General features: G+C 36.1%; 1 protein-coding gene across 2 annotated transcripts in view; it reads right to left on the bottom strand.

The window, feature by feature from the left end:
- Positions 1 to 283: 283 nt before the first annotated feature.
- Positions 284 to 25751, bottom strand: part of LOC105248617 — a 35641-nt gene continuing 10173 nt past the window's right edge. For both annotated transcript variants that reach the window (XR_003122899.1, XM_011253503.3), the window contains one exon: positions 284 to 1594. Coding sequence is in view for 1 of the 2 variants with exons in the window: in XM_011253503.3 (XP_011251805.2) it covers positions 1513 to 1594 (82 nt within the window). In the remaining variant the exon portion in view is untranslated. The remainder of the gene's footprint in view (positions 1595 to 25751) is intronic.

Raw genomic sequence — 25751 nt, 5'->3', positions numbered from 1 at the left:
TAAAAGAATCATCAAAAAAAGAAGAAAAGAAATTGCATAGAAATTTTAAATTTTGTTATAGATTTAAAACGCAAAGAAATAAATAAAATAATATATAAATATAAAATAAATATAAAAATATATATGAATATGAAATAAATATCAAAAATAAATATGAATATCAATATAAAATAAATATAAAATAAGTATAAATATAAAAGAAATATAAAAAATATATAGAAATTAATAAGAGAAATATTAAAGACAATTGTTATAGAATGTTGTTTATGAATAATATATTTATTATGGCAATTTCTTATTAATTTCGTTAAAACGTATGTAAATAGTTGTTTTGCTCGGCTTGTTCGTTGCTCTAATTTCGAATGCGATACTGAAATCCAGAAGGATTCGTAGATGATCCCCGACTAATTTTGCGAACGTAAACTCTTCTAACCACGTGCGGAACCAATTGGGACGCATTCATCTCGGTCATACGTGGGTGGAAACTTTCAATAAACGTGCGAGTGAACGCGGTTATGCAATCAGAACGTTACGCATTATGTTTATTCGGGATTTTCAGAATTTCATACGTACCTTATTTACGCAGATTTTTATTTACCGAAAGCATTTATACGCATATCATACGCTTTGTCGTTTCACAATTTTCGTTATTGTTTGCAGACGGATCGACAAATATTGAATTATTACACTCGTACGTATTCGCGAATAATGTCAAAAGGAAATTCGGAGCTCGTGTCGTCGAATGAAATTAATTAGCGCAAGCTAGGCCAGCAGCGAGATTATTCGCGATATAAAATTAGAACGTATGCAGAGGTAATTCTTCCTCGGGGAGTCGCATTTTTTCATCCTTTCGTACGCTGACGTAATCTAATATTTTCTATCACACGTCACGCGAAAAGGAAATATTTCCCGAATATCGTTAACAATTAGTGAAACGCCATCGAGCACCGTAATGCACCGTAATGTTAGGCATCTCGGCGTGTAAAGCGAAACTATTCATTCTGCGCGTGATAACCAATTTGCGCTCACCTTTCGCCAGATCGCGCGATACTCATCACGCGAGCGGTGCCTTTTATAATCGCGTCAATCGCGCCGCTCAATTACCACCAAGCTCGCGGCTCACAGGCCACTGGTAATTACTAGCCGCGAACCGCCCTTGTACCAATTAACCACGCAACAACACCGCACATGTGTACAACGCGCACGTTGTGCGGGGGCAGCTTCTACTCTTTGCAATCGGCGGACGAGAGTCGTCGAGAGGGTTGAAGGATCGCTTCCCTCGTCCCGCGTATCTCGTTGACGTATGCGAATTTAAACGTATGCGAATTGTATGTTGATTTGTACACGTGGAGAGGTCGGGATGAAATGCTGCCGGGAAACATGCGGTAGAGTTCAACAAGATAGATCGCCGGCCATTGGGCCGGAAGGACGGTCGAGGACGGGTAGAGCGAACAGGGCCTAAAAGTCGGATTGCGATGTGGCCAGGGCACTCTCGGCCGTCTCCTCCCGTCGTCATAAGGGCCTCGTCACCTCGCCGCACTCGCAATATGTCGGGTGGCCGCGACGGTCCACGCGGTTGCTGATCGAGTGGTCGCTGCAACAGAAAAAGCGAGCGAAATGTTAGCGCCAAAGAGAAGGGAAATTTATAAGAGACCGAGGAGGATATAAGCCTCAAGGTACACAGAAAAAAATACGTGTCAAATCAAAACTTATATACTTAAACTAACGCGTTCATTGTTTCGTATATACAATTTATAATTTTCTTAGAAAAATTTAATAATTTTAATTTAATAATTTTAATTAAATTTAATAATTTTAATAATAATTTTAATACGAAATTATTATTTTATAGAATTATTTTATAATTATTTTATATAATAATTTTAATACGAAATTATTATTTTAAGAATAATTTTAATACGAAAAAAATTTAATAATTTTAATAATAATTTTAATACGAAATTATTATTTTATAGAATTATTTCATAATTATTTTATATAATAATTTTAATACGAAAAAAAAAGAAAAGGCTTCGACCGTAGGATGATGGTACGAAATAACTATAAAGAGTTAAAACTGCAAAGACAGACCACTAATAATACCACTTAATAATTTTAAATTTCAACAATATTATAGTCTTATTTTAATATTGTAATTATCACCTCAAGAATATGTAATTATTTAATTCTACTTTAAGAAAATTATAATCTTTGATTTAAAAATGTTATTTTTTATCTAACATTGTTTCTTTTCCATTCAAGAAAATTAAATCTTAAATCGTAAGAAAATATTTTTCATGATTAAATTATATAAAATGGCTTCATTCAAGTAAGCAATTATTCAAGCAAATATATTTCTCTTTAATTAACGCAATGGAATATCATTTCAAGATTTCCATGTTAAAACTAAATATATTTTTAACAACATATATTTTCAAAAACAAGAGTCCTTTTTTTCTGTGTATCCAGAGCGGCATTCTTATAGATTATAATAATTTACAGCATAATAGTGTGTACGAGATGTTAAAAATTTACTTATAAAATTGTGACGAATAAGAAGCCCGATAGTTGGCGAGCGACGAAGAAAAGAAAAAAGAGAGAAGGAATAAAGAGACGCCCTAAGCATCGATCAGAGTGTTTTGTAGATATTTCCCCTCGGAGGAAAGGAGATATTGGAGAAAATTTTCCATTAAATCATGAAAAAAAAACGCACAGTGCCATTTCTCCTGACAAAGAGCGGCGAGTTTAATAAGCTCTATTAAAACAGATTAATGTCCGCGGGTTACCAGTTGATAAAATTGCGAAATCTACTTAAATTATATTGGATTTACGGCATGCGCCGAGTGCAAATAATTTATTTCGACGTTAACTCTTTAGGAAAGGGAAACTCCCATCCGGTTTGATATGGCTTTCTTATTAAAGCACTTCGTTAAACCACTCCGGACGAGACTGCATTCTTAGAAATGCGATTCGTTGCGACAAATAATTGTAATTTCTTCTCTCTCGGCACTCATTTTCTGTTTACCGTAATGATTTATGCAGCAAAATGTTTCCACGATATCATTAAAAGTAAAGGAGAGGTAAAACAGCTGTTTTTCTATTTTGCAATCATTTTTTTTTCTTATGTGTCGAGAAATGTGAATGAATGCATTAATTTCAAACGAGGGTAGAGAGAGGTCTATTTGCTTTGCTTCCAACATTTTTTTTTTTTTACAGTTCTTTCTCTCTTTAATAATACAATTTTGAGACTCGACGACGAGAACGCGTGCGTGTATAAAAAAAATGATTGAAAACGATGAGACACATCTCTTTGCTTTGTTTCCAACATTTTTTTTTTACAGTTCTTTCTCTCTTTAATAATACAATTTTGAGACTCGACGACGAGAACGCGTGCGTATATAAAAAAAAATGATTGAAAACGATAAGACACATCTCTTTGCTTTGCTTCCAACTTTTTTTTTACAGTTCTATCTCTCTTTAATAATACAATTTTGAGACTCGACGACGAGAACGCGTGCGTGTATAAAAAAAAATGATTGAAAACGATGAGACACAGGGCATGAAATCACCGATTGCGACGACGACGAGCTCGCAACGATTTGTAACGAGCGAATAATCGAGTCGTTGCGAGCAAATATTCCGCCCTCGACGTTTACACAGGGATGAAACGATCTCGCAGTGCGAGAAATTCCTTCGTCAGTAGCGTTAGAAGGGAACCGCGTTTCAGCAGCCTCGAAAATATAAAAGTTTGATGGACAGATAATTGGAACGAAATGAGGTTGGGCCGAGGTCGAGCACGAGCGGATTTTTAAACCTTTTGTTGAAATTTACCACTGCCATTCATTTCAGACAACCCCATGTATTATTGCGATTATGCGATTGAATGACAGCTCGTATGAATCCAATATTTATGAATCGTACGCGACGTCAATCGGGATCGAGTAACAATATTTCGCGTCGCATTTTATTAGAAGCTTATTGATTATATATTTCTATTTTTTTTTTTTAATCTTCGTCTAATCTCGAAAAAAATATTTCGATACTTTGCGGCAGGAATTTTTGCACAATAGCTCATAGTGCATAAGGTTTGTACACAAAAAGCATTATTAATATAAAATTTCTGAATGGAAATATTTTTAAAGTATCCCTTGCGAGCGTTTCGTTCCTTTTTCAATGTCTGAAAATATGCTTAAAACACAATGAATCCTCAAGATTTTTCTTTTATATATCATTTGTATAGATACGTAATAAAATGGTTAAAATGCTGCGACGAAAGATGGGAGAATAAAAGCGACGTTCCGACATATTTTGCTCTTATTCCTTTACGATTCTATTGAATTTCTGCGGCAAAATGTCTCGCAACCAAGAGGAGAACTGGTACATTTTGATTCCCTTTGACGTTTTCTCTTTCGTATTCCTACCGCCTCGTCCGTCTACTTTCAGAAACCACATCAACCCAAATTCCACGGATTGCCTCTCCTGATTACGCGCCGCAAAGAATGGAGGATAGTCAAATCCTGGCTACAAAAGGTTCCATTGTTGGGTCGAGGGTTCGCTCGTGCGCTAACAATCGAGCTGAGGCTTAAGAATATTGCATATTCATGCAGGCTTTCGCTTGTAATGGAGCGGCTCCGGTCATCGCGCAAAAATATGTACGGGACATCTTGGAATTAAATGGACAGCTTACCCTGAAGCGTCTCTCAATTAATTGAAAGTCGGCTTTGCCGCAGAGAAATTATCCAAGCATTAATAATTCTTATGTTTAAGTGTCCATAGCCTCATTCGAGCGGAACAGTAATTTGCAACTTTGTTGTCAAGGAACATCGAAGATTAAAAATTTTGAATAAGATGATTTGATTGAATTATGCAGGGTGTCCAAGACTTAATGAATCAACCGTAATCTTTAATCTTTTATAGTTAAATTTTTATAATTATTTTTATAATTATTTTTAGTTAAAAGGAAGACGGCTTGACATTAATAAGCAAATATACGTTGTTATAATTGGATTATCTCGATCTCGGATGCCTTGTGAAAAACAATGGAACGTTGTAAAATAATTCTGGCGAGAGATAAAACCATATATGGCAATACAGAGTTGACATGAAAGGCTTGAAGAAAAATGACGAAGATAAACATATCGAGAAAGAGAGAGTGAAAGAGAGAGGCGGAATTATACAGGGTGGCCAAGACTTAACGAATCAACTGTAATCTTTAATCTTTTATAGCGCTGAAACTACATCTCCCTCAACATTTTGGTATTAAGATTTTCGTTTTCAAATGATCTCAGAAATCCACCGTTAACGGCTGATTCGTTAAGTCTGGGACACCCTGTATATCTAGCTAAAAGGAAGACGGCTTAACATTAATAAGCAAGTATACGTTGTTATAATTGAGTTATCTCGATCTCGGATGCCTTGTGAAAAACAATGGAACGTTGTAAAATAATTCTGGCGAGAGGTAAAACCATTTATGGCAATACAGAGTTGACATGAAAGGCTTGAAGAAAAATGACGAAGATAAACATATCGAGAAAGAGAGAGTGAAAGAGAGAGGCGGAATTATACAGGGTGGCCAAGACTTAACGAATCAACTGTAATCTTTAATCTTTTATAGCGCTGAAACTACATCTCCCTCAACATTTTGGTATTAAGATTTTCGTTTTCAAATGATCTCAGAAATCCACCGTTAACGGCTGATTCGTTAAGTCTGGGACACCCTGTATATCTAGCTAAAAGGAAGACGGCTTAACATTAATAAGCAAGTATACGTTGTTATAATTGAGTTATCTCGATCTCGGATGCCTTGTGAAAAACAATGGAACGTTGTAAAATAATTCTGGCGAGAGGTAAAACCATTTATGGCAATACAGAGTTGACACGAACGGCTTGAAGAAAAATGACGAAGATAAACATATCGAGAAAGAGAGAGTGAAAGAGAGAGGCGGAATTATACAGGGTGTCCAAGACTTAACGATTCAACCGTAATCTTTAATCTTTTATAGCGCCGAAACTACATCTCCCTCAACATTTTGGTATTAAGATTTTCGTTTCCAAATGATCTCAGAAATCCACCGTTAACGGCTTCATTAAGTCTGGGACACCCTGTACATCTAGTTAAAAGGAAGACGGCCTGACATTAATAAGCAAATATACGTTGTTATAATTGGGTTATCTCGATCTCGGATACTTTGCGAAAAACAATGGGACATTGTAAAATAATTCTGGCGAGAGATAAAACCATCTATGGCAATACAGAGTTGACATGAAAGGCTTGAAGAAAAATGACGAAGATAAACATATCGAGAAAGAAAGAGTGAAAGAGAGAGGCGGAATTATACAGGGTGTCCAAGACTTAACGATTCAACCGTAATCTTTAATCTTTTATAGCGCCGAAACTACATCTCCCTCAACATTTTGGTATTAAGATTTTCGTTTCCAAATAATCTCAGAAATCCATCGTTAACGGCTTCATTAAGTCTGGGACACCCTGTACATCTAGTTAAAAGGAAGACGGCCTGACATTAATAAGCAAATATACGATAATAATTGGGTTATCTCGATCTCGGATGCCTTGTGAAAAACAATGGAACGTTGTAAAATAATTCTGGCGAGAGGTAAAACCATCTATGGCAATACAGAGTTGACATGAAAGGCTTGAAGAAAAATGACGAAGATAAACATATCGAGAAGGAGAGAGTGAGAGAGAGAGGCGGAATTATACAGGGTGTCCAAGACTTAACGAATCAACCGTAATCTTTAATCTTTAATCTTTTATAGCGTCGAAACTACATCTCCCTCAACATTTTGGTATTAAGATTTTCGTTGCCAAATGATCTCAGAAATCCACCGTTAACGGCTGATTCTTTAAGTCTGGGACACCCTGTATATCTAGCTAAAAGGAAGACGACTTGACATTAATAAGCAAGTATACGTTGTTATAATTGGGTTATCTCGATCTCGGATGCCTTGTGAAAAACAATGGAACGTTGTAAAATAATTCTGGCGAGAGATAAAGCCATCTATGGCAATACAGAGTTGACATGAAGGGTTTGAAGAGAAATGACGAAGATAAACATATCGAGAAAGAGAGAGTGAGGGAGAGAGAGAGAGAGGCGGAAGAGGGAAGTGACGAAAGAGAGTGGGTAGCGAATCGCCGTGGGTGATGAGAGGAAAAAAAGAATTCTGAATGCGATATCACCATGACCTACATCGGCCCGCTGAAAAAGAGCGATGAATACTGAGTACGCTATTGTCAGGCGCAGTAGTCGTAGACCGATGGTATCGGACGGCGTCGCTCACGCAGTGGTTACTACTCAATAGTGGTAACGACAACGCTTAGATCAGGTCGCGTGCCGATCGCGATCCGCTCCCCGAGTGTGTACCGAGCATGGAAGAATTTTTTTTCTTTTTTTTTTAATTCGCCATTCCATCATTCGCTCTTTCTTCTTGCCCAAATTGTTTACGTCACCCTTAAAGCGATATCGTAATGACATTTTGCTCGTAACGTCGTGGCTGTGAAATAAAAATTTATCGCGTACGTGTAATGAAAATTGAAATAATTTATCGAGCGTGTACGTAAGACTTGAAAGAGATGATAAATTAAATTGAAAACTGAAAGAGTGAAGTAATGAGATAGGAGGTAACGAGATGTAAAAGTTTCTCTGATTTGTATAATGGAATGTATCCACTTTGGAAGGGAGCTTTGCATTAGAATGTGAAGAGTAAAAAAAAATAAACCGAATGGGAGTGATATCCAGGTGCGATAAAGGTGGCAAATCGTCCTATGACGTGACTGTCAGGAAATCGATAGCGGGTGAAGTACTTGTTACATTTACGAGCGTGCCGTACAACGGGACTTCGATAAGATCGTCATAAAGTTCATCGCGAGCTTTAGCTTCTTATTAATTCAAACTTCCACTGTTAACCAATAAAGTAGTAAGTTACAACTCCCCGAGCGACCAGGAGCGATTTTCCCTGTCGTGCTTAAAGGCGGGACGCGTTTAAAACTCGATGCAACGTACAATTCGAGCGATGCGATGCAATGGAAATTTGCCGCGAATTAATCTTCCTTCTCCCCCTCAACTTCGTTTCTTCAATTTATATTTCGCTAGAAACATAATTTGTCCTCAAGCGAGAACAATATCGATCAAATAAACTAATGAAGGGACTTGCTCGAGTATTATTACTCTGCATAAAAGATGTGTACGCACACACAATTATCCTAAATTTTAAATGTATTTAACTCTCTCTCTCTCTCTCGAAAGTGTATTTAAAACTTCTTTTAAATCAACGTTAATACATTTGCAGCGAATCTCGGATCTCAAGTCTCGTAAAAAAATTCGCTCGGAATTAATGCATTTTGAATACTTAATTTGCGAGGGACCTTTAATAGTAGCCGCCGTAATTAAAAACTATCGGTGCCTCGAAACTTTTCTTCAACTTTCCGTCACGTTGCTCGCGGTGTTTGGGATAGAGCGAGCTTCGAGTACCTGCGAGAGGGGGAAAATTTCATTTTTTTCTTCCTTTTTCGCGATAAAAATTCCCTCGATTTCCGATGAAAGGGTGACCGGTTGAGCTGCATTTTAGACGTCGCTAAGCTTGATTCCCTTTCCTTCCCTCCCTTCCTTTCTGTCAGCATATACGGCGCACGACCAGGGCCATTACCGACGAGCATGACCTTTTCAGAATGCCAGCGAATATTACAAGCAGTCGCGTGACAGCGGGAGAGGCGACGGGCGGATACGCGCCCTTATTTGCGCGCGCGCAGCCCCCGCGAGACACAAAGTTATGATTACGAGCCCTCCGCGGGCGTCAAGGGACATAAATTTTAGGGTCTAGGAATGCTCGATCGAGGTACGAAATTGGACTGCACGGCGTTTAATAAGGACCCGAACGATCGGAGGGGAGAGACCTCGCCGGGCGGCCTGGAACTGACAAGGTCGAGGACGACGTTTTCTCGAGATTCGTGTAGAGTGACAGCGCTCTATACGCGTTCGCTTTCAAGCTAAGCTTTAAGCAATTTGACGGGACATGATGGGATGGAAGGCGAGATAATTGTGCTGCGGAATGGCCCAGCGGTACTCCAATTATTTGGTAATGAGCCGTACGTTTGGCAGGGGGTCTTCTTATCTCCCTCAATTTTTGCAGCCGTAAAACGGTTGCTTGTAATAAAAGGTACCTGGATTTTTTAATAAGCATCTTTATACAAATTTTGCAAGTCTTTTTACGAGCTTATCCGTCTTCTCTTATAATCTAGTTGATGTAGATAAGATTTATATCAACTGGAATTTTTATCAACTTTCTTTTATCCAATTTACGTCAATTGGACTCTGACGGAATTGAGATGAATATTTTATATTTTCTATGTATCTTTTATAATATTAATCTCTTTTTTTCTATGGAGTGAAAACTTCCCATCGTTGTCTGTTGAAAGTAAAAAAGAAAGAGGAAAATTAAAATTTTTATAATGAACAAGAAGAATCAAAGATAAAAATATGCATAATGGCGAAAAGAAATATAATTTTTTTAAGTTTTATTTATTTTATTTATATTCTTGATATTTTCGAATTATTGAAAAAATTGTTGAAAACTTGTTTTCTTCTTCTTGAATTTTATAAACCTGAAAATGAAACAAGCCAATAGAGAATTAAAAAACTGAAATGAAACTATTGTACAACTCAAAGGTACAATTTTTTTAAATTAATATTTGAAAAAGTTTAATCCAAAAGGAGATATAATAGATATTAAATGGAAATTCGAGTAGACACTTTTTGCAGTTTCAAATACCGCAATGTTATTGCCACTAATCCCCTCGACCTGCAAACTCAAAGTATTGAATACCGCTTTAAGCTATAAATATGGATTTTTTAGATTAACTAACCGCCCTTCCGGAGATTTTGTCAAAAATTCGGTAGCTTAAGATAAGCTGAATATATAGCTGTCACAACTACTTATAAGCGTACATTGCATATTTATAATTTTCACTCGACATAGTTTAATTGACCGATTAAATTGTAATGTTGATAATAACGTTAAATTATACTTAATATGGCATGACTTGCGCATCAAGTTTTTTTTTATGTGCTTAGGGGAGACTGATTACATAATTTAAATAATTTTTGACAATTATTCGTAATAGTGTATTAAACAGGAACGTATCAAACGACCTTCATAATTATGGCAACACGCATGTGATAATCAAGAGAGTTGGGTATAAAGCTTTCAGTTTTGACGTAAATTCGTTAGCTCACGCTAACCGGAGCACGAACGCAAGTATCGAGAAGTACGTAAAATTTACACAGACAGGAAATGTTTTAAAACACATCTTTTTCTGTTATTCTTGCATATCTAGTCGCTAGTCGAAAAATACCGTATATAAAGAAAAGAAAGTTTATGAAAAACCATAGAATAGTAATTGTTTTAAAGCATAGAAAAATAATAATTATTTATATATCATTATTGATCGTTATCATTTATTAAATAATCATGTTAAATAATTTTTACAAATATTAATAATATTTCCAGAAATATTTTGTAAAAGTTACCATCTCTAATTCTTATCTTCCTTCAAAATTTTCTCGCGAATGTTTTATAATTTTGATGTCTTTTCATTCCTTAAATTTCGATGATTTTTCCCAACTCATTTACACTTAGATCCATAAGATACGATGTGTGACTGAATTCGGTTTAATCGCACAAATCGGTGAGAGAGGGAAGGAGATTTATTAGGCATAATCAGAGCTAAAAATAATCCTAACGACGGTCGCGCCTTAGTCATGTCTCATTTCGATCCATCTTTGCACATGACACCATCATTTATTGGCGTCAAGCCCCGTTACTTCAAGATGGAGCGGGACTCGTCGTGTTTGCGATATAGCCAGCCTGTTTTATTCCACCTGCGTGGGACGCCTCTGACGAGCGATCTTTAAGATACCCTCCTTATTTTTTTTTACATGGACAGCTGCACTCGTAAATATTCAACGGGACGGAAAAACGTACAAGCTACCTACGCAGTCTTTGCCGTAATGCTTAGATCTTTCTTACCGCATGCAAAATTACGCTAATGCTATATCATAAAAGGCCCTCCCCGAACAGTCTTCCTTCACGTTGAGCATAAAATTACGAGGAAAAAGGATTCCGCCAGGAATTCAGTGCACCTAACTCTTGAACTTGCACACATTCAGAAAGAGAAATGTATCGTTATGTAACGGCTATTTATAGCACTGTTATGTGCATTTCGCGAATTTATTCGCGAAACTTTAAATTTTCGTCAACGAAATAATCTATTCAATGTTTCCCACAAATATAAGATTAATAATTATGCGTTTATCTGATAAGAAAAAAGATACTTGGCTTCGAAATAATTTAATTTAAATTATTCTTTGCTTGAAATTTTTTTCCATTTTATTCTGTTTTCTGCGTGTTACATCTCGAAATAAAAAATAAAATTTATCGCAAAATTCCAATTTCATGATCCCCGGAGGATTCTCGGGGTATCCTTGAGACTCATCTTATAGCCTACGCGCGAGAGTCCAATCATTAGAATATTAAATTACACTTAATTAGAGGCGACAAGCCGCCTCGCGTCCTTCAAAACAATAAGAACGCAATTCGAGGGACAATAGCGTGATGAATCTCATGGTCGAATGGCGAGACAATGGATGCATTTCTATCTTTCAATTGTCATATCGACCATGATATCGGGCGCAGAAGAGCTACATTCGTTCCTGTGAATACTGAAGTACAGGCTTTTGACACACTGAGTGCGAAAGAGCGATAACAAATGTACGAAGGACCGAATTCTTCGCGCGCAGTCGCCAAAATCACGTACAACGCTCTGTCGCAGGAAATTCCAAAAGAATTCAAAGAAAGTTTCGAGAATTTCTAAAAAAAAAAAAAATAATAATTTCTCGAATAGAAACTTGAACGGAATTTTAATGTTTGCCCGCGTACCCAGGAATATAGATGGTGACTTCGAAGATGATTATTTTAGCAAGCTTTTAGTATGTGAATATAACTCATGAAAAATTGACATAATGCAGAATTTACATTTTGTATGATTCCGGGAAAGAAGAATGTTGCATAAATTTAAAAAAAAATTAGTTTCCTGCCACAAAATATATAATAAATGTATAATAAACAAAATAAGACGATTAAAAATCTGCAATTATTTAGTATATAATTTTTTCTTTCTCGATATTAATTCATAAAGAAAAGAAAGGTTGTTATCTAGCAGATATATCGATTATTCTCAAGATTATTATAATTATAATACTTTAAGTATATATATATATATATATATATATATATATATATATGTTCTGAATTATATTTGCAGACTCTTGACCATTAAAAGCGCAAGACTAAAGCCTTTTTAGTTCCACATAAATTTTGCTGAAGCATAAATAGAATCAGCTCCAAGTTCGTTCGGGAAAAAAGTTCCAGAGCTAAATGTAACGTGCCGGAAAGATTCCGTGCGGTCAATGCCAGCCATATTATACATGTTGGAAAATGACCAGCATATAAGTGGAAGCATACGACGCGATCGATGCCGCCGTGCTTATGTCCTGTAAAAGTTGGAGGTGAAAGCCTCCCTCTTTTTTTCTCTTTTTTTTTTCGTTCTCTCCAATATATATATATATTTATAAGCGTGCGTGTACGTGTCAATATCTTTCTGAGAAAAGAACTGGAGCAGTCCTGACATTGAGTATTTCTTTGATAGATTGTCCGCGGAGATTTCGCAAAATTGATAGCAGATCCTTCGAGGTGCCTTCCGGGAAGAGATTCAATTTGGATTTGTGTGGTTGGCGATATACAGTCGTATTTTATTTCGTATCGTGTGTTTCCTTGTTTATCTTTAAAATCATCTTGTCATACAAGATTCTTCATTTTATTCTAAGCATATATACGTCGCGGTTTTCGAGCTCTCTCTTCCTCTCTTTACTCTAGTTTTAGTGTACATGTGCATTCTATTTCCGTTTATTCAAGCTGAAAATACAGATTCCGAGGTACTATTATAACAGTGCTATGTTTTATTAGACACCACGATTTTTATGGAAAATTTTCGGGTGACTTTAAAGGAGATTATTAATTGTCCTTCGCGAACGCGACTTGAAAAAATAGTCGTTTGCGGAAAGATCCATTGCGAATTAATCGAATGCCACGGGCATCAGCTGCCAGATTATCAGTTTTCAGCAGACGATTAAAAAATCGCGAGCAACGTCGCGCTAGTCGGTGAAGTATTTTGCATAAATCGTCGTCTCCCAACGGCCTTTCGGAATAAATTTATAAAGCAACATGAAATTATGCAAATATGAAAATTCTCGCTCTCTCGCTACAAGAATATATTAAATGTCTACCTTTTCGTACAAATCGTATTCGTCAAAAAAGACGGCAGACGCGATCGCAATCGGCGTGATTTAACACAGAATATTAATAAAATATTAATAAAATTAAACGCGACGAACAAAGAGATCGGTGATACACGCGTATAATTAATTCTACAAATAATGGGTCTCCACGTGAATTTACGTAAAATTACGCTCGTGTAATTATCGTTTTAAAAATTCCACAGCTCGGTGTCCCTTGCCACGCACGTGAAAAAGCGTGCATCATTCTTCCGGTCGTAAACAGCGGGGAAGGGGAGAAAAAGGCAACGTCGACATTTTAACGTCGCGTGTAAACTTTAAGGATTGCGAGTTAATTAACTTTAACGAGTCGTCACGAGGTTTTCGCAACGAGAGCCATCGAGCTAATCACATTTCCAATTACCAACGACGGAAAAATTGCGCACCCCCCCTAGTCTCTCCGAGGACTCATAACCGAATCACCCGTTCTGTTGGCCGTTACGAAATTCAGGTTAACCGCGCTTATATAGAACAACACATCGTCGAAGCATTCATGTGCAGAAATCCCGCGAATCCCTGACCTATATCCCTTAAAACATCGTATCGCTATTACGTGCGCCTCTCGTTCGCATACGAATATATATATATATATATATATATATATATATATATATATATTGTATATATATATATTATATATTGTATATATATATATATATATATATATATATACAAATAAATATATATACAAACACACGCACACTTGTCTGTGTATATAAGACATATGTATAGTAGCTGTCAAAAGTTACATCACGTAGAAACGGAGAGATCGTTATTTTAATGAACAGAAATATATATTAATATTATCGGATTATATATTATTATGCTATAAAATATGCGCAAAAATTAATAATAAATAATAACAGAAATATTGAATTTTTAATTCCTCAAAATTGCCTCCCTCTGCTTTCAACAATTCATACTCTTGGTATTCTTGATCATTTTTTTAAAGCTGCTAATACTTGATTCCAACACACTTGCAAATTTTTTACAGTTGTTTTTTATTAGTAAATCTCATGTTTTCAGATACTTTTATCAAATTTACCCTATAATAGTTTTGTTGGATTGAGATCCGGTGATTGACAGGACGAGGGAGGCTATTTTGAGGAGCTAGAAATTTGATATTTCTATCATTATTTATTATTTTATATTATTTCTTAATTTTTACGATATTAAAGTAGTAAGAAAATAATAATAAGTTAATAATATTTGTATATGTTTTTGTTGACTAGAGTAACGACTCTCGCGTTTCTACAAGCGAGGCAACACTTTTGTTCGGTACTGTATGCAATGTCATGTTGCATGGCGTCCTTTTCCGAGATAGAGAATGGCCGTGGAATGGGCGTGTGCTCTTATTCGTAAAGGGGACCCGTTTCCTTTACGGATAAGCTACTTCCGCGACGGAAACCCGTTTCTCCCGACCGACGTTGGAATCCGATAAAATTTCGGTCCGAGAAACTCATCCGTTTCACTGGCGTGTGAAGAAGAGATCGCGAAGAAACTCAGCTTACGTATGAGTTATTCCGGGCTTAGAGATGTGCCATTAAGAAATTTTATCAGAGAAGCACCTTTTGAAGGGGGAAAGATTCCGTGTGTCTCTCGTAAATACAATTTTGAAATTTTCCGATTTTCCTAGAAACTATCTCGCGATCTAATAGCGGATTTGAGCCCGCGGTATATTTTGTAGTGCTGAGCTCTAGAATAAATGAGATTCTCTCTCTCTTTCTCATTTTTTTCCTCTCCCATAGGTATCTCGTGAAATAATAATAAATACTACCAAAACATCTCTTTCTTCTGGAATCTTTTTTACACAGCATGACGCTCGAAGCTTTAATTTTAATTTTAATTTATATGTAAATTCAAGGAAGTTTCGAGTGCATTGCAATCAACACGAAGAATGTTTTGTTTGTGATATTGATCTGTATTATATTTTTATATTCTTTAACTTTATTTCTTTCTTTTGTTAAAAAAATATAATTTATTGATCGATTATTCTGATTTAAAAGATGAATTGGATTAGAAGCAATTTGAAAATTACACCGCCTCTTCCCGGGTTTCCTGCAGAGCTCGGGGCGAAATTTTCCGGGAGGATTCCGCGTGACAGTCTTTCACGGAAAATTGCGCATTCCTACGTTCGAATATGACAGCGAAGCCGCGTAACACAAGGTAGGGTCTATATCGTGATTACGTAATGGCATAGAAGTTCTCCGAGTAAGTTCTAAGTCGCTCAGTTTCAGACTCAGTTTAGTTTATCGCAAATGTGGAAGTGGTTACAAGACGCGAGCTTGTAGAAGAACATTGTGCGGGGAAACTTGGAATCCGATTATAGAGTTTTGCAGAGCTCTCGATTTCCGTATCGGCTTCATTCACGAGGGGACAGCCTCACGCAAGTTAATTACTTATTACATGACCCCGAATGCCGATATATGACAGACGTAGGAGCCCGTGCATTAATGAGAGTACTGCAGAAAAAAATTAATGAAAGTAATGCACAAAAGTGGCCAATCGGTGGCAAATCTCATCATCTTGCTATCTCTTCGCGCGATCAAAAGGGATGATGTAAAGTGATTTCACACATCCAATTTGCAGGATAATCGCATATGCATCAATTATTCTGAACAATCGTGTGCATTAATAAGCAAGCTGTATTTGCGATCGGAAAAAAAACTCGCACGCACAGTTGCTTTATTATTTACTCATTGATCGTTTTTAATTGTTCGTGTTAAATGTTTTAGAGAAGTTTAATCCGTCGCAATAAATGTTTCACTAGCTGAAGCCCTTTAATCGTTCATGTTACGTAAATAATAAACAGTCTGATGAAACTCATTTTGCGAAAAAGTGCTCCCCTTAATTACAAAATAAAATGTGAGGATCTCGCTGTATTAACGATACGCAAACAAGAAAATAAAAATAATTTATAAATATAAATTATTGAGGACAAAATTTATCCTAACGACGACTTGATTTTTAAATTAGGTCCAATTTTATCATGCAATTTCGATATATTTTTCTACGAAAGGATGTAATGCTTTCTGTATAAATTATGAAGGAAGAAACTTATATAGATACGATTGGAAGAAAATAAATGGAGGCAATTACTACATCTTCGCAAGAGTGGCTTATGAGCGATTTCTTGCAAATGCATAGCAAAAAGTTGGCGATCAAACGAGGCTGATTCCGAGTTGGAATACGTCCAGGAACTTTTAGCTAATAGCAACTGACAGAGAGGGGCTTTCGAGAGAAGCTTATTTCGTCGACGAGATTAATAATCTTCATCTTCTCGCGGCAGTCAAACTCCATTAAAATCTCCGCTCCTCGTCATTATTACGTAACGCGAAACAATTGTCCTTATTGCTCCGATATGGAATCATTGTCGGCTATTTTATAAGTTATTTTATCGCGAGAATCTCACATAGTTTCGCCTGCGATTAGCAATCAAACATTGTTTTATCGGAAGGAGGAAGTTTCTCTGGCTGAAATTTTGTAGAAGTAATTAAAATCGGAGATTTTTTTGCGCCTCCCCACTTTGTACCACCTCATCTGTTACGTGTATAAAAGTTTTCCGGCAGCAAAACTTTATCGATCTCGCCATAACTTTTTTCACCTTATCAAACGCTCGTTCGATTCTCATCGCGATACATCACCGCGCGAAGAAACGATTCGCGTGTTTCGCTCTCGGTGATATACTGTCAGTGCCACTTGCGGTGGATTTTAAATTGTGCACTCTCGGATTTCGAGGGGAGTAATTAAACGCATCGAAGGGAGACTCGCGATGGGGAGAATTAATTATAATTTAAAGTCGGCCGTTCCCGGACGAGGATTTATGGATATCTATAATATCGGGGGAATTTAATATTATATACTTATATAAAGGCATCGGGTAAAATTAATTATCGCGCGCGCGCGCGAGCGATGGACGTGTAATTAAATTACGAAAACAGAATATTATTAGTTTGCGCGATATAACGCGCTATCTCCCTTAATTCGATAAATTACACGGAATATTTAATCAACGTCGAAGAAAATCATCGGTCGAGGTTACCGACGGAAATATTCGCGAGCAAATCCCCGTCGATCGCAATATTTGCGACTATAGAGACCACGCACGGCAACTATTATTATAGTTGCTTAGCCTCCACGTCAATCGCGAGATGTATAGTTTATCGCGTTGGGGACGAATGGCAAGTTCAAAAGCTCTTGCATTAACCAACAGCCGGCGAACAATCGAAGATGCGTACACTTGCGATCCCTATGTCGATGGGGTTGGAAAGCATTTCCGGAAGAGGCGACCTCCGCGCGAGTGAATCACTCTTTTGATCGAAGTACACGGGGTATAAATATCCACCCGCGTGTCGCGTACATATCGAACGAAACGTTCCTCCCCTTGTGCACCGAGATCACGCTCTCGCAGAGAAAAATATCATTCTACCGCCAAGAAAAGCGATTACTCGGTTTATTTTTTTTTTTTTTAAGTAATAGCTTTCTTCAACAAGGAATATATTCTTGATAGTCTTAAAATATACTCATCACAAGTGTGAAAATCTCATTATCATGTACGCAAAAGAAGAATTTATTTTCTCTTCAAGAATATTGTAAAGTTGTATCAAAGAAAAATCAAACTTATTTTACGTCAACTCTTAAGTAGTAAGCAAACCAAATTTTTGTTTTAATTTAGGGCCGCTTCGACCAAACTCCGATTAACTCAATCGTTGATTAAAGAGTTGCCAACATGACAAAATAATTCAGTGTGACAATTGGTCAATTAATATTCTTGACTAAAATACTGCACTTATTAAAATTCAGAATTTATTCAATTAAATTTAATGCTTGTGGTGAACTTATGATATATTTGCGGATACAAACTTATAATACAAATACAAGAAGTAATTAGAAACGACCACACTGGCAAATTTTATTAAACTGAATCACAACGATTCGACCATGGTTTTGGTCCTTTTCGAATGAACTACAAAAAATTATTTCCAGAATTACACAAAGAAAAATAAATTACATTGATCATCATACATCATGACTTCGATTGGTCATTACCAGTTATTTTACATAACGAGAAACACGTGAGAAAGAGAGAAATCGCCGAAATGTTTTTTATAAAAAAGTTTGACAACACGATTAACTTACAAAAGGACACCGAAAATTTAAACAATATTTATGATAGACTAATAAAGATTGTCTAGTCTTTCTCTGTGTGTTGATGGAGACGGTTGACATGACAATCTTGACGAAGTGATTTCCTTATTTCTCACGATAGAATAATTAACTAAATTATTGTATGTATTTAACTTGCCGCTCATTTTTTATTTCTTAATCAATGTAATTTATTTTTTTTTTTTTGTGTAATTCTGGAAATAATTTTTTGTAATTCACTCGAAAAGGACCAAAACCATGGTCGAAACGTTGTGATTCACTTTAATAAAATTTGCCAATGTGGTCGTTTCTAATTACTTCTTGTATTTTATTTACTGGCGACCTTGAAGAGTTTAATGTTATTATAATACAAACTTATAATATACTTAAAATAAATAATATTTACTTGAATACATTTTTCTCCGTGCTCGGATATGAAGGGAAATCGCTTTTCGCGAATTTTTCCAAATAAAAGCTATTACATATATTTGACAAATTTTCTTTTTTATCGCTGGCGTAATTGAACAGCTGTTGTAAAAAGCTTGGTATAAAGAGCAATTGTGTTAAGTTGATTTTTGGCCGCTTGACACATCGCATCGCGCTTGACACATCGATGTCAGGGGTTCGCGATGCGGATCGCGATATCATGAGATTAATTTGCGGTGGCCCGTGGACCCGTTGGACGTTAATAAACGAGCCTTTAGATTAGTGCCAACATCCCGCCAAATCAGCGTCAGTGTCGCGTGTTCCAACCAGTTGGTTGCACTCGGAAGATGATATGAGAACTCGAGTTTCAGTTAACCGAACGTCGCTTTAAAGCACCAATTTGCCGCGTATGTCAGCTTAAACTGCCGGAATACTTGCCTCGCATATAATTTCGACGTTAGATTGGAGAGAAAGAGAGAGGCCAGCGTATACATCACGAAATTCGATTCAAACCCGTGCATGCAATTGGACAAAGCGTTATATATAAGTTTCAAGAGGCAGAATTATTTATAGCGCGTACATATATTAAATTATGAAACGCGAGATATGGGAAAACGATAATAAAATTGATAAAATAAATTCGGGTGTCACACGGAGCTTCCTAAATAAGGTAATGCACGTTTGTATTGTGAATAAAGCGACGCGAAAGTAATTGAATAAAGAAATCTCTCGGAGAAATATCGATGCTATTCACGCAGCACAAACGTTCCCTCTGTTACATAATACTTTCCATAAAGTCGGACGCGCTGAATTACGATTACGTAACTTTGACGTAATGTCGTTTACAGATTCCCGATCGCGCAATTATCTACGTTATCGAGTAAAATGCTCGAGTGGAAAGCAACGTGATATTCCTGTCGGCGAGTAACGCCGGAAACGCGATTAAAAATTGATGGCGAGAGATACAGTGCCAACAGCGGCAAAATCATTGATGATCCTTTGGAAATTAGTTTTCAACTTAGCCCGGAGCAGTCGGAGAATCTCGTTCCAAATTATTCTTCGTGCTCCTTAAGTCTACGTTTACTTTAGATTACGGACATTTAAATAATTTAGGACGAAGTTAATACTTAAGACGTTGGTAAGTTCAACTTGTCTCTTCTTTTCACATTTAAGATTATGAATATTATACTTTGCTCTTCGTGTTTATGTTCAGGAATGAGGCTAAATATAAAGAAAAAATTTGTAATATTAAGAAGTGGCAGCTCGAAATTATTTTATAAAATCTAAACGTTTGATGTGATGTGTATGACACGTGATATTATCGGAATGCACATAAACTTTAATTAAATGTTTAATTTTGTTTGACAATTATTTTGAAGTCTATTGAGTTTGAGAAGATGTGTAAAATATTTGACTTTTACATATAATTTTTTTACTTACTGATAATTCATCTTTCTCTTATTTTATTAAAATTCCATCCACATTATAACGCTCATTTTTTCTGTCTCATATTTTCGTAAATATTTAAATTATTTTTTAAAAAATCACATGTTCATGATTTTGTATTTTCTTCAAAAGAAGATGAAGTAAATTTTTAAAAATTCCTAACAAGTTTTTATATCATATTTCGAATTTCTTTTCTCCTTCTTAGAGTGACGTGATTTAATATCATAAGCTCTGTTGGCAGTTACTTCGCAAGATCGAAAAATGTAACGGGAATAAGACCGGAATAACGTGGTTTATATAAAAAAGAGAGAGATTTTAATTTATATTAAATAAAAGAGTCAATTTTGTTAGTAAATCAATGCGAAACCGCAATATCGCGGTTGACGCCGCGCAATCGAGGAGCGAGAAATAATTAATGCATCAAATTAAGCAAAATTTCTTACAAGCTTCACAAGAAATATAATTACCGTCCTGAAATTTTAGTTTAATTAACCCTAGATATTTATCATTCGCAAAGTTCACTTTATTAGCAACTGGGAAGGGAGTTGCCTCGCGCGCTCTCTCTCTCTCTCTCTCTCTCATTATCCCACAAAAACGGGAGCCCTCGAATTAAAGCGCTGGCACGCCACGCTGCCACATTTTTTGCGCACTCAAGGGAGTTTTGCCGAGAAGCACAACAAGTCGCTCGTGTCCAACAGTTTGGATGCCGCGCAAATTCCCCAGCAACAACTTGTAGCTGTCAAGCAAGTATATTTCTGACGCTTTGCTGCGAACACGAGGGAAAAACGAACATGGCGACGGTATATCGAGTTGTACAATTCAACCCAAGTAACTATTCTTTTTTTTCCTCTCTGAAAAAATTATGGGAGAAACGTCGAGGTCCTCGAAGTTGCTTAAAGAAAGAAAAATTCGTCGAGAGAGAGAGATTAAGGGAGTACAAATCAAATTCACGACCGAAGAGTCTATACAAATTCCATTCTGAGGTAATATCTCCCTCCGTTGCGTAAAAATAAAATTTTTATTTCATGAAATCTTCTTTTGACGAGGCGTTTATTTTACGTTTTCATTTACAAAAATCATTTATAGAGAAATATTTGAATCGACGGAACAAAACAAACCGCTAACCGCATCAAATAATCTGCCGCGGGGTATGTATGCGCCAAGAATAAACGCGACAATATGGCGAAACAGCGAGTATCGGGAATGGAACCGAGTGCATTTTCGACGCCCACGCCAGTTGTCCCTCGGGGCGAGGATCGCCGGCGAAAGAAATGCCGCAAGAAACTTACGAGCTCTCTTTTTATTATACCACCAGCTAGAGACGTCCTTGCCGAGCTCATCTGCACTTCTCTCGACCGACTACCTTGCGGTCGCTCGCAGATTTTTCGCAAAACCCTCGTTTAGCGCTTTTCCCACCGTCGTGTCTCTCGGAAGAGGGTCCATAATTTTCCTAAGTGACCTGTATCTTCCTTTCTGTGTATTTCTTCTTGTGTGTATGTATCCGTGAAACAATTGTAGAAATTAAGCGTGTATTAAATTCACTCTCGAATTCTCTTGAAATATGAGAACTATAAAAAATATGAAAGAAATTTAATTATAAACGCTGTAAAGAGTTGCTGACAACATAAAGGAGAAATAGAAAGAGAGGAAAAAGTACGATTTCATTTTTTATGAATTTATAAATTCACGTCATTTATAGCGCATTTATAATTTCGAGCGAGAAATGCCTCTTTTTTTATTCATATGGAAATTTTCCGATGTATAATTTCGAAGTTCTAACAGAAATTTAGCTCGTATACCGAAGCCTGGGCTTAGTACTCTTCTGGAATGATCTCGCTGGGATCACTTCATTCGATTTCCGCAGAGACCGACCCTCCACTTTCGCTCAAGTGCATACTCTTGCATTAATTTCTTACTCGGAAAATCCAATTTACTACACTTATGTGCCGCAAAAATTAGAACATAACATGTAAGCAACCGTATTTTTGCAATTACATGTTGAATAAACCTGGAAAAATGTTTTCAAAATCTTTTAAACAAGTATAAATAGTATATATATATCGCATATTTAATCTTTTTTAATCAAAAGCTGTAAAACAAAATTGACACTTTTTATTTTATTGCAAAATGATAAATTCTGAAAAATAGATTAATATTGCAAAGAATGAATTTTTTAATTGATTTAATTTGATAATTTAATTTTTTTTAATTGCACACGATTTTATTTATATTCAAATATTCGTGAATTAAAAAATTTCATGAGAAACATTACTACATCAATTATTTACTATTTGCATCTTTTATTTAATCTTTCACATGGCATGTTAAAAATAATATTAAAAGTAAACATGTATTAAATATTTCGTCTGTCTGTTCACGTTACAATTTATCCATCATATGTGACGGAATAATTATTTCAGATTTCGGAAAGTACGATAGAAATTAAAAGGCGAAATTTGGCAAACGTCCATAAAGACAACAAATTATCAGATGAAAATAGTTTGGTGAGCGTTGACTATGAACAAAACCCTGACTTATATCCAAGTGAATGCATGAATCTCATATTCGAAATACTTTTCGACGTATCGTGACTATCTTTCACTGGGAACTGGCAGCAGGACGACAAGGGACACGATCGATGAACGCTGTTTCGCCATCTGTTCCCCGAACTGCTTAGGAACTTGATTCAACGCTCTACACTTCGTGCATAACTTATTCGAGAGGACGTGATAAACGTATTAGGATCGTTTTTCATCGTTCGGCCAACAGGCAAAGGTTTACCAACTCGCATGTAAGCTCGATGCTACCTATCCGCCGTTCCTGAATAAATGCTGAGCATATCAATCATCTAGAAGTTTAGATCGATCGATTTAAGATTATATTGTTTTACCGTGACTTGACAGGAATTGTCAACATTAAAAGGAATATTAGAACCTACAAGTCCGAACGTTGGATCACACGAATTTTGAATCTCCTCGAATTTACAAGAGTGGAGCTCCGTTTCCGGATTTTCAAGCATCTTTTACAAATGTCACTTATAATTATCCGTGCAGTTTACTATCGACATTTGCACGTTGCACAATATAAGACACTTTCTCCTCTCGGTGTAATGAAAGAAACTACAATAGAATTAAATCAATTTGATCAAAGCTCTTTTGTGTAGCTTCGCCTCAGAGAAATATTGTCACTCTGCGATTAATGTCAAAAGCACCAGTGAATAACTACTGTTTAAAATGGAGACAGCGATTTATCAACTAAAATATACTGTCAATAATTATTACATTGCATTTATATTAATTTACTATTTTGTTTTTATTTCTAGCACATGTATCTTTAATCAATTTTGACCTCGGACAAAAGCGCTTCGAATCACATCTAAATAATTAAAGCGAGGCAAAATCCTCGCGTGGAAAATCAGTCTCGTTCAATGAAGGCACATGAGAGTGCATTTCAAAGAGAGACGCGCCATGACCTGCATTCCACTCTTCATATTGTTTCTAGCAATGCGACTTTTCCTCATCGAATGACAGCAAACTTTCAGCGCGACACGAAGTAAACAACAACAACGATGGCACGATTTTGGATAATTTCGAAGAGGGAGGAAATCGGAGCGGAAATTTCAGTCAATAATTTTTCGAAACTCTTAAGGTATGAATTTTCAGAATCTATTAGGAGATATTATCAAGAAATATATCAATACATTTCCCGGTTCTGTTTATGAACTTTTGTTTTCCACGAAACGAAGGATCTTGGAGATAAAATCTTCACTCTAATTACCGAAGTTTTTTTGCATGAAATAATTATGGCAGCAGAAATATTTTCGCAAAAATATTTTCAGCTCCGCTCTTCAATTTACAGTATTAATGTCACTTGGACCTTCAGTCCTCTCGTTGAAATATCAACTCGGTGATTTCCGATTTGACGATTTGCGATCTCGCTAATTAATATAAATTTCATCGAAATTTTTTCGCTGTAATTAAAAGCACAAAATCCCTTTCGTAAAACTTGATATTTTTCGCGATTGCTTGCGTACCATGAAAATTTGCTTTTACTTTGAAAAGAACACGGGGCAATTCCATGCGGCCAGAACATAAGTCAAAAGCAATTAAACTACAATCGTGCCTAATGGTGAGCTAGATAACGGCTTCCACACCGATCGTACCGAGCAGCGGCGCCTGCCACTACGTGGTAAATGTGTGCAATATAAGGTCGTGTAGGTGTGTAAGAGACGAACTTGTGTGTGTGTGTGTGTGTATTGTGTGTATGCGCGACCTCGAAGACGCGTCATGAACTGATTTAGTTTGATCGAAACTGTAATGCCGCGAGATGGGAATAAGGGCGGGCGCGAGATTGAATAAATAGTCAATAACGGGGATCCTGAATGGATCCGTTGAGAGGACAGAGACTGCTGTAGTAATTGAGCATGCAATTCCTTAGAAGGTTCTGCTCGATGAGAAGGAACTTGCGTGTAACTTAGTTGATGAACCAAATATTTGTACAGATAACACAATGTCGAAAGAAAATAGAGATACCGAGTCCCTTATTACGTTGTTGATCCTAACAAAACAGACAAGCAAGTCAGGAAAGCTGAACGTTCAAGGATATAAATTTTATACTCCAGCAGCTGTGAATAATTTATACATCACTTGAGATATTTGTTTTTCCTTCGTGTAATAAAAAAATTCATATTTTCTTTATATCAATCATTTGTACAAGAGTATATGTATCTCGGAAATAAAATTTAAAATGCCACATGTACTAATATTTAATGTTAGATATGAAAATATAATATTATTAATTAATATATTAATTAGATATAAAAATATAATATTCAAAGCATTATATACACTACAATATTTAGTACATAAAAAATTTTGCTTCATACATCTAAATCTAATGGTTCTATCCATACTCTTCTGGACAAAATTAACGCATAATTTTTTTTACTTTTTCTTTAAAAGCTAATATTTAAATTTTAAAGAAAAAGTGAAAAAAAAATTATGCGTTAATTTTCCAGGAGTATATATATTTCTTATCCATTTATTTCTATTTTCTTCGACATTTGAAAGAATAAAATCGTTTTTATTTTATGTGAAAAAATAGCGACTCGAATATTGTTATCAAATTTATTAAAATCGTAATCGATGGATGATTTAAAAGCATCCCCACGACAGTTGTCCGTCTCCTGTACGTCCCAACATCCGTACATCCTACATAGCATCAACATCCCTTTCTGTTATCCTTCCCGATCGGGTTAACTCCGTTACACGTTAAGCTCCATAGAGTTAATCTTCTTCGATGTATCGTCGTTACCGCAAACGCCTCCGT

Source organism: Camponotus floridanus, unplaced genomic scaffold (genome assembly GCF_003227725.1).
Source record: "Camponotus floridanus strain SB8 unplaced genomic scaffold, Cflo_v7.5 scaffold10, whole genome shotgun sequence".
Classification (NCBI taxonomy): Eukaryota; Metazoa; Arthropoda; class Insecta; order Hymenoptera; family Formicidae; genus Camponotus; species Camponotus floridanus.
The sequence above is the reverse complement of the archived record's forward strand: the minus strand, read 5'-3'. Positions and strand labels throughout refer to the sequence as shown.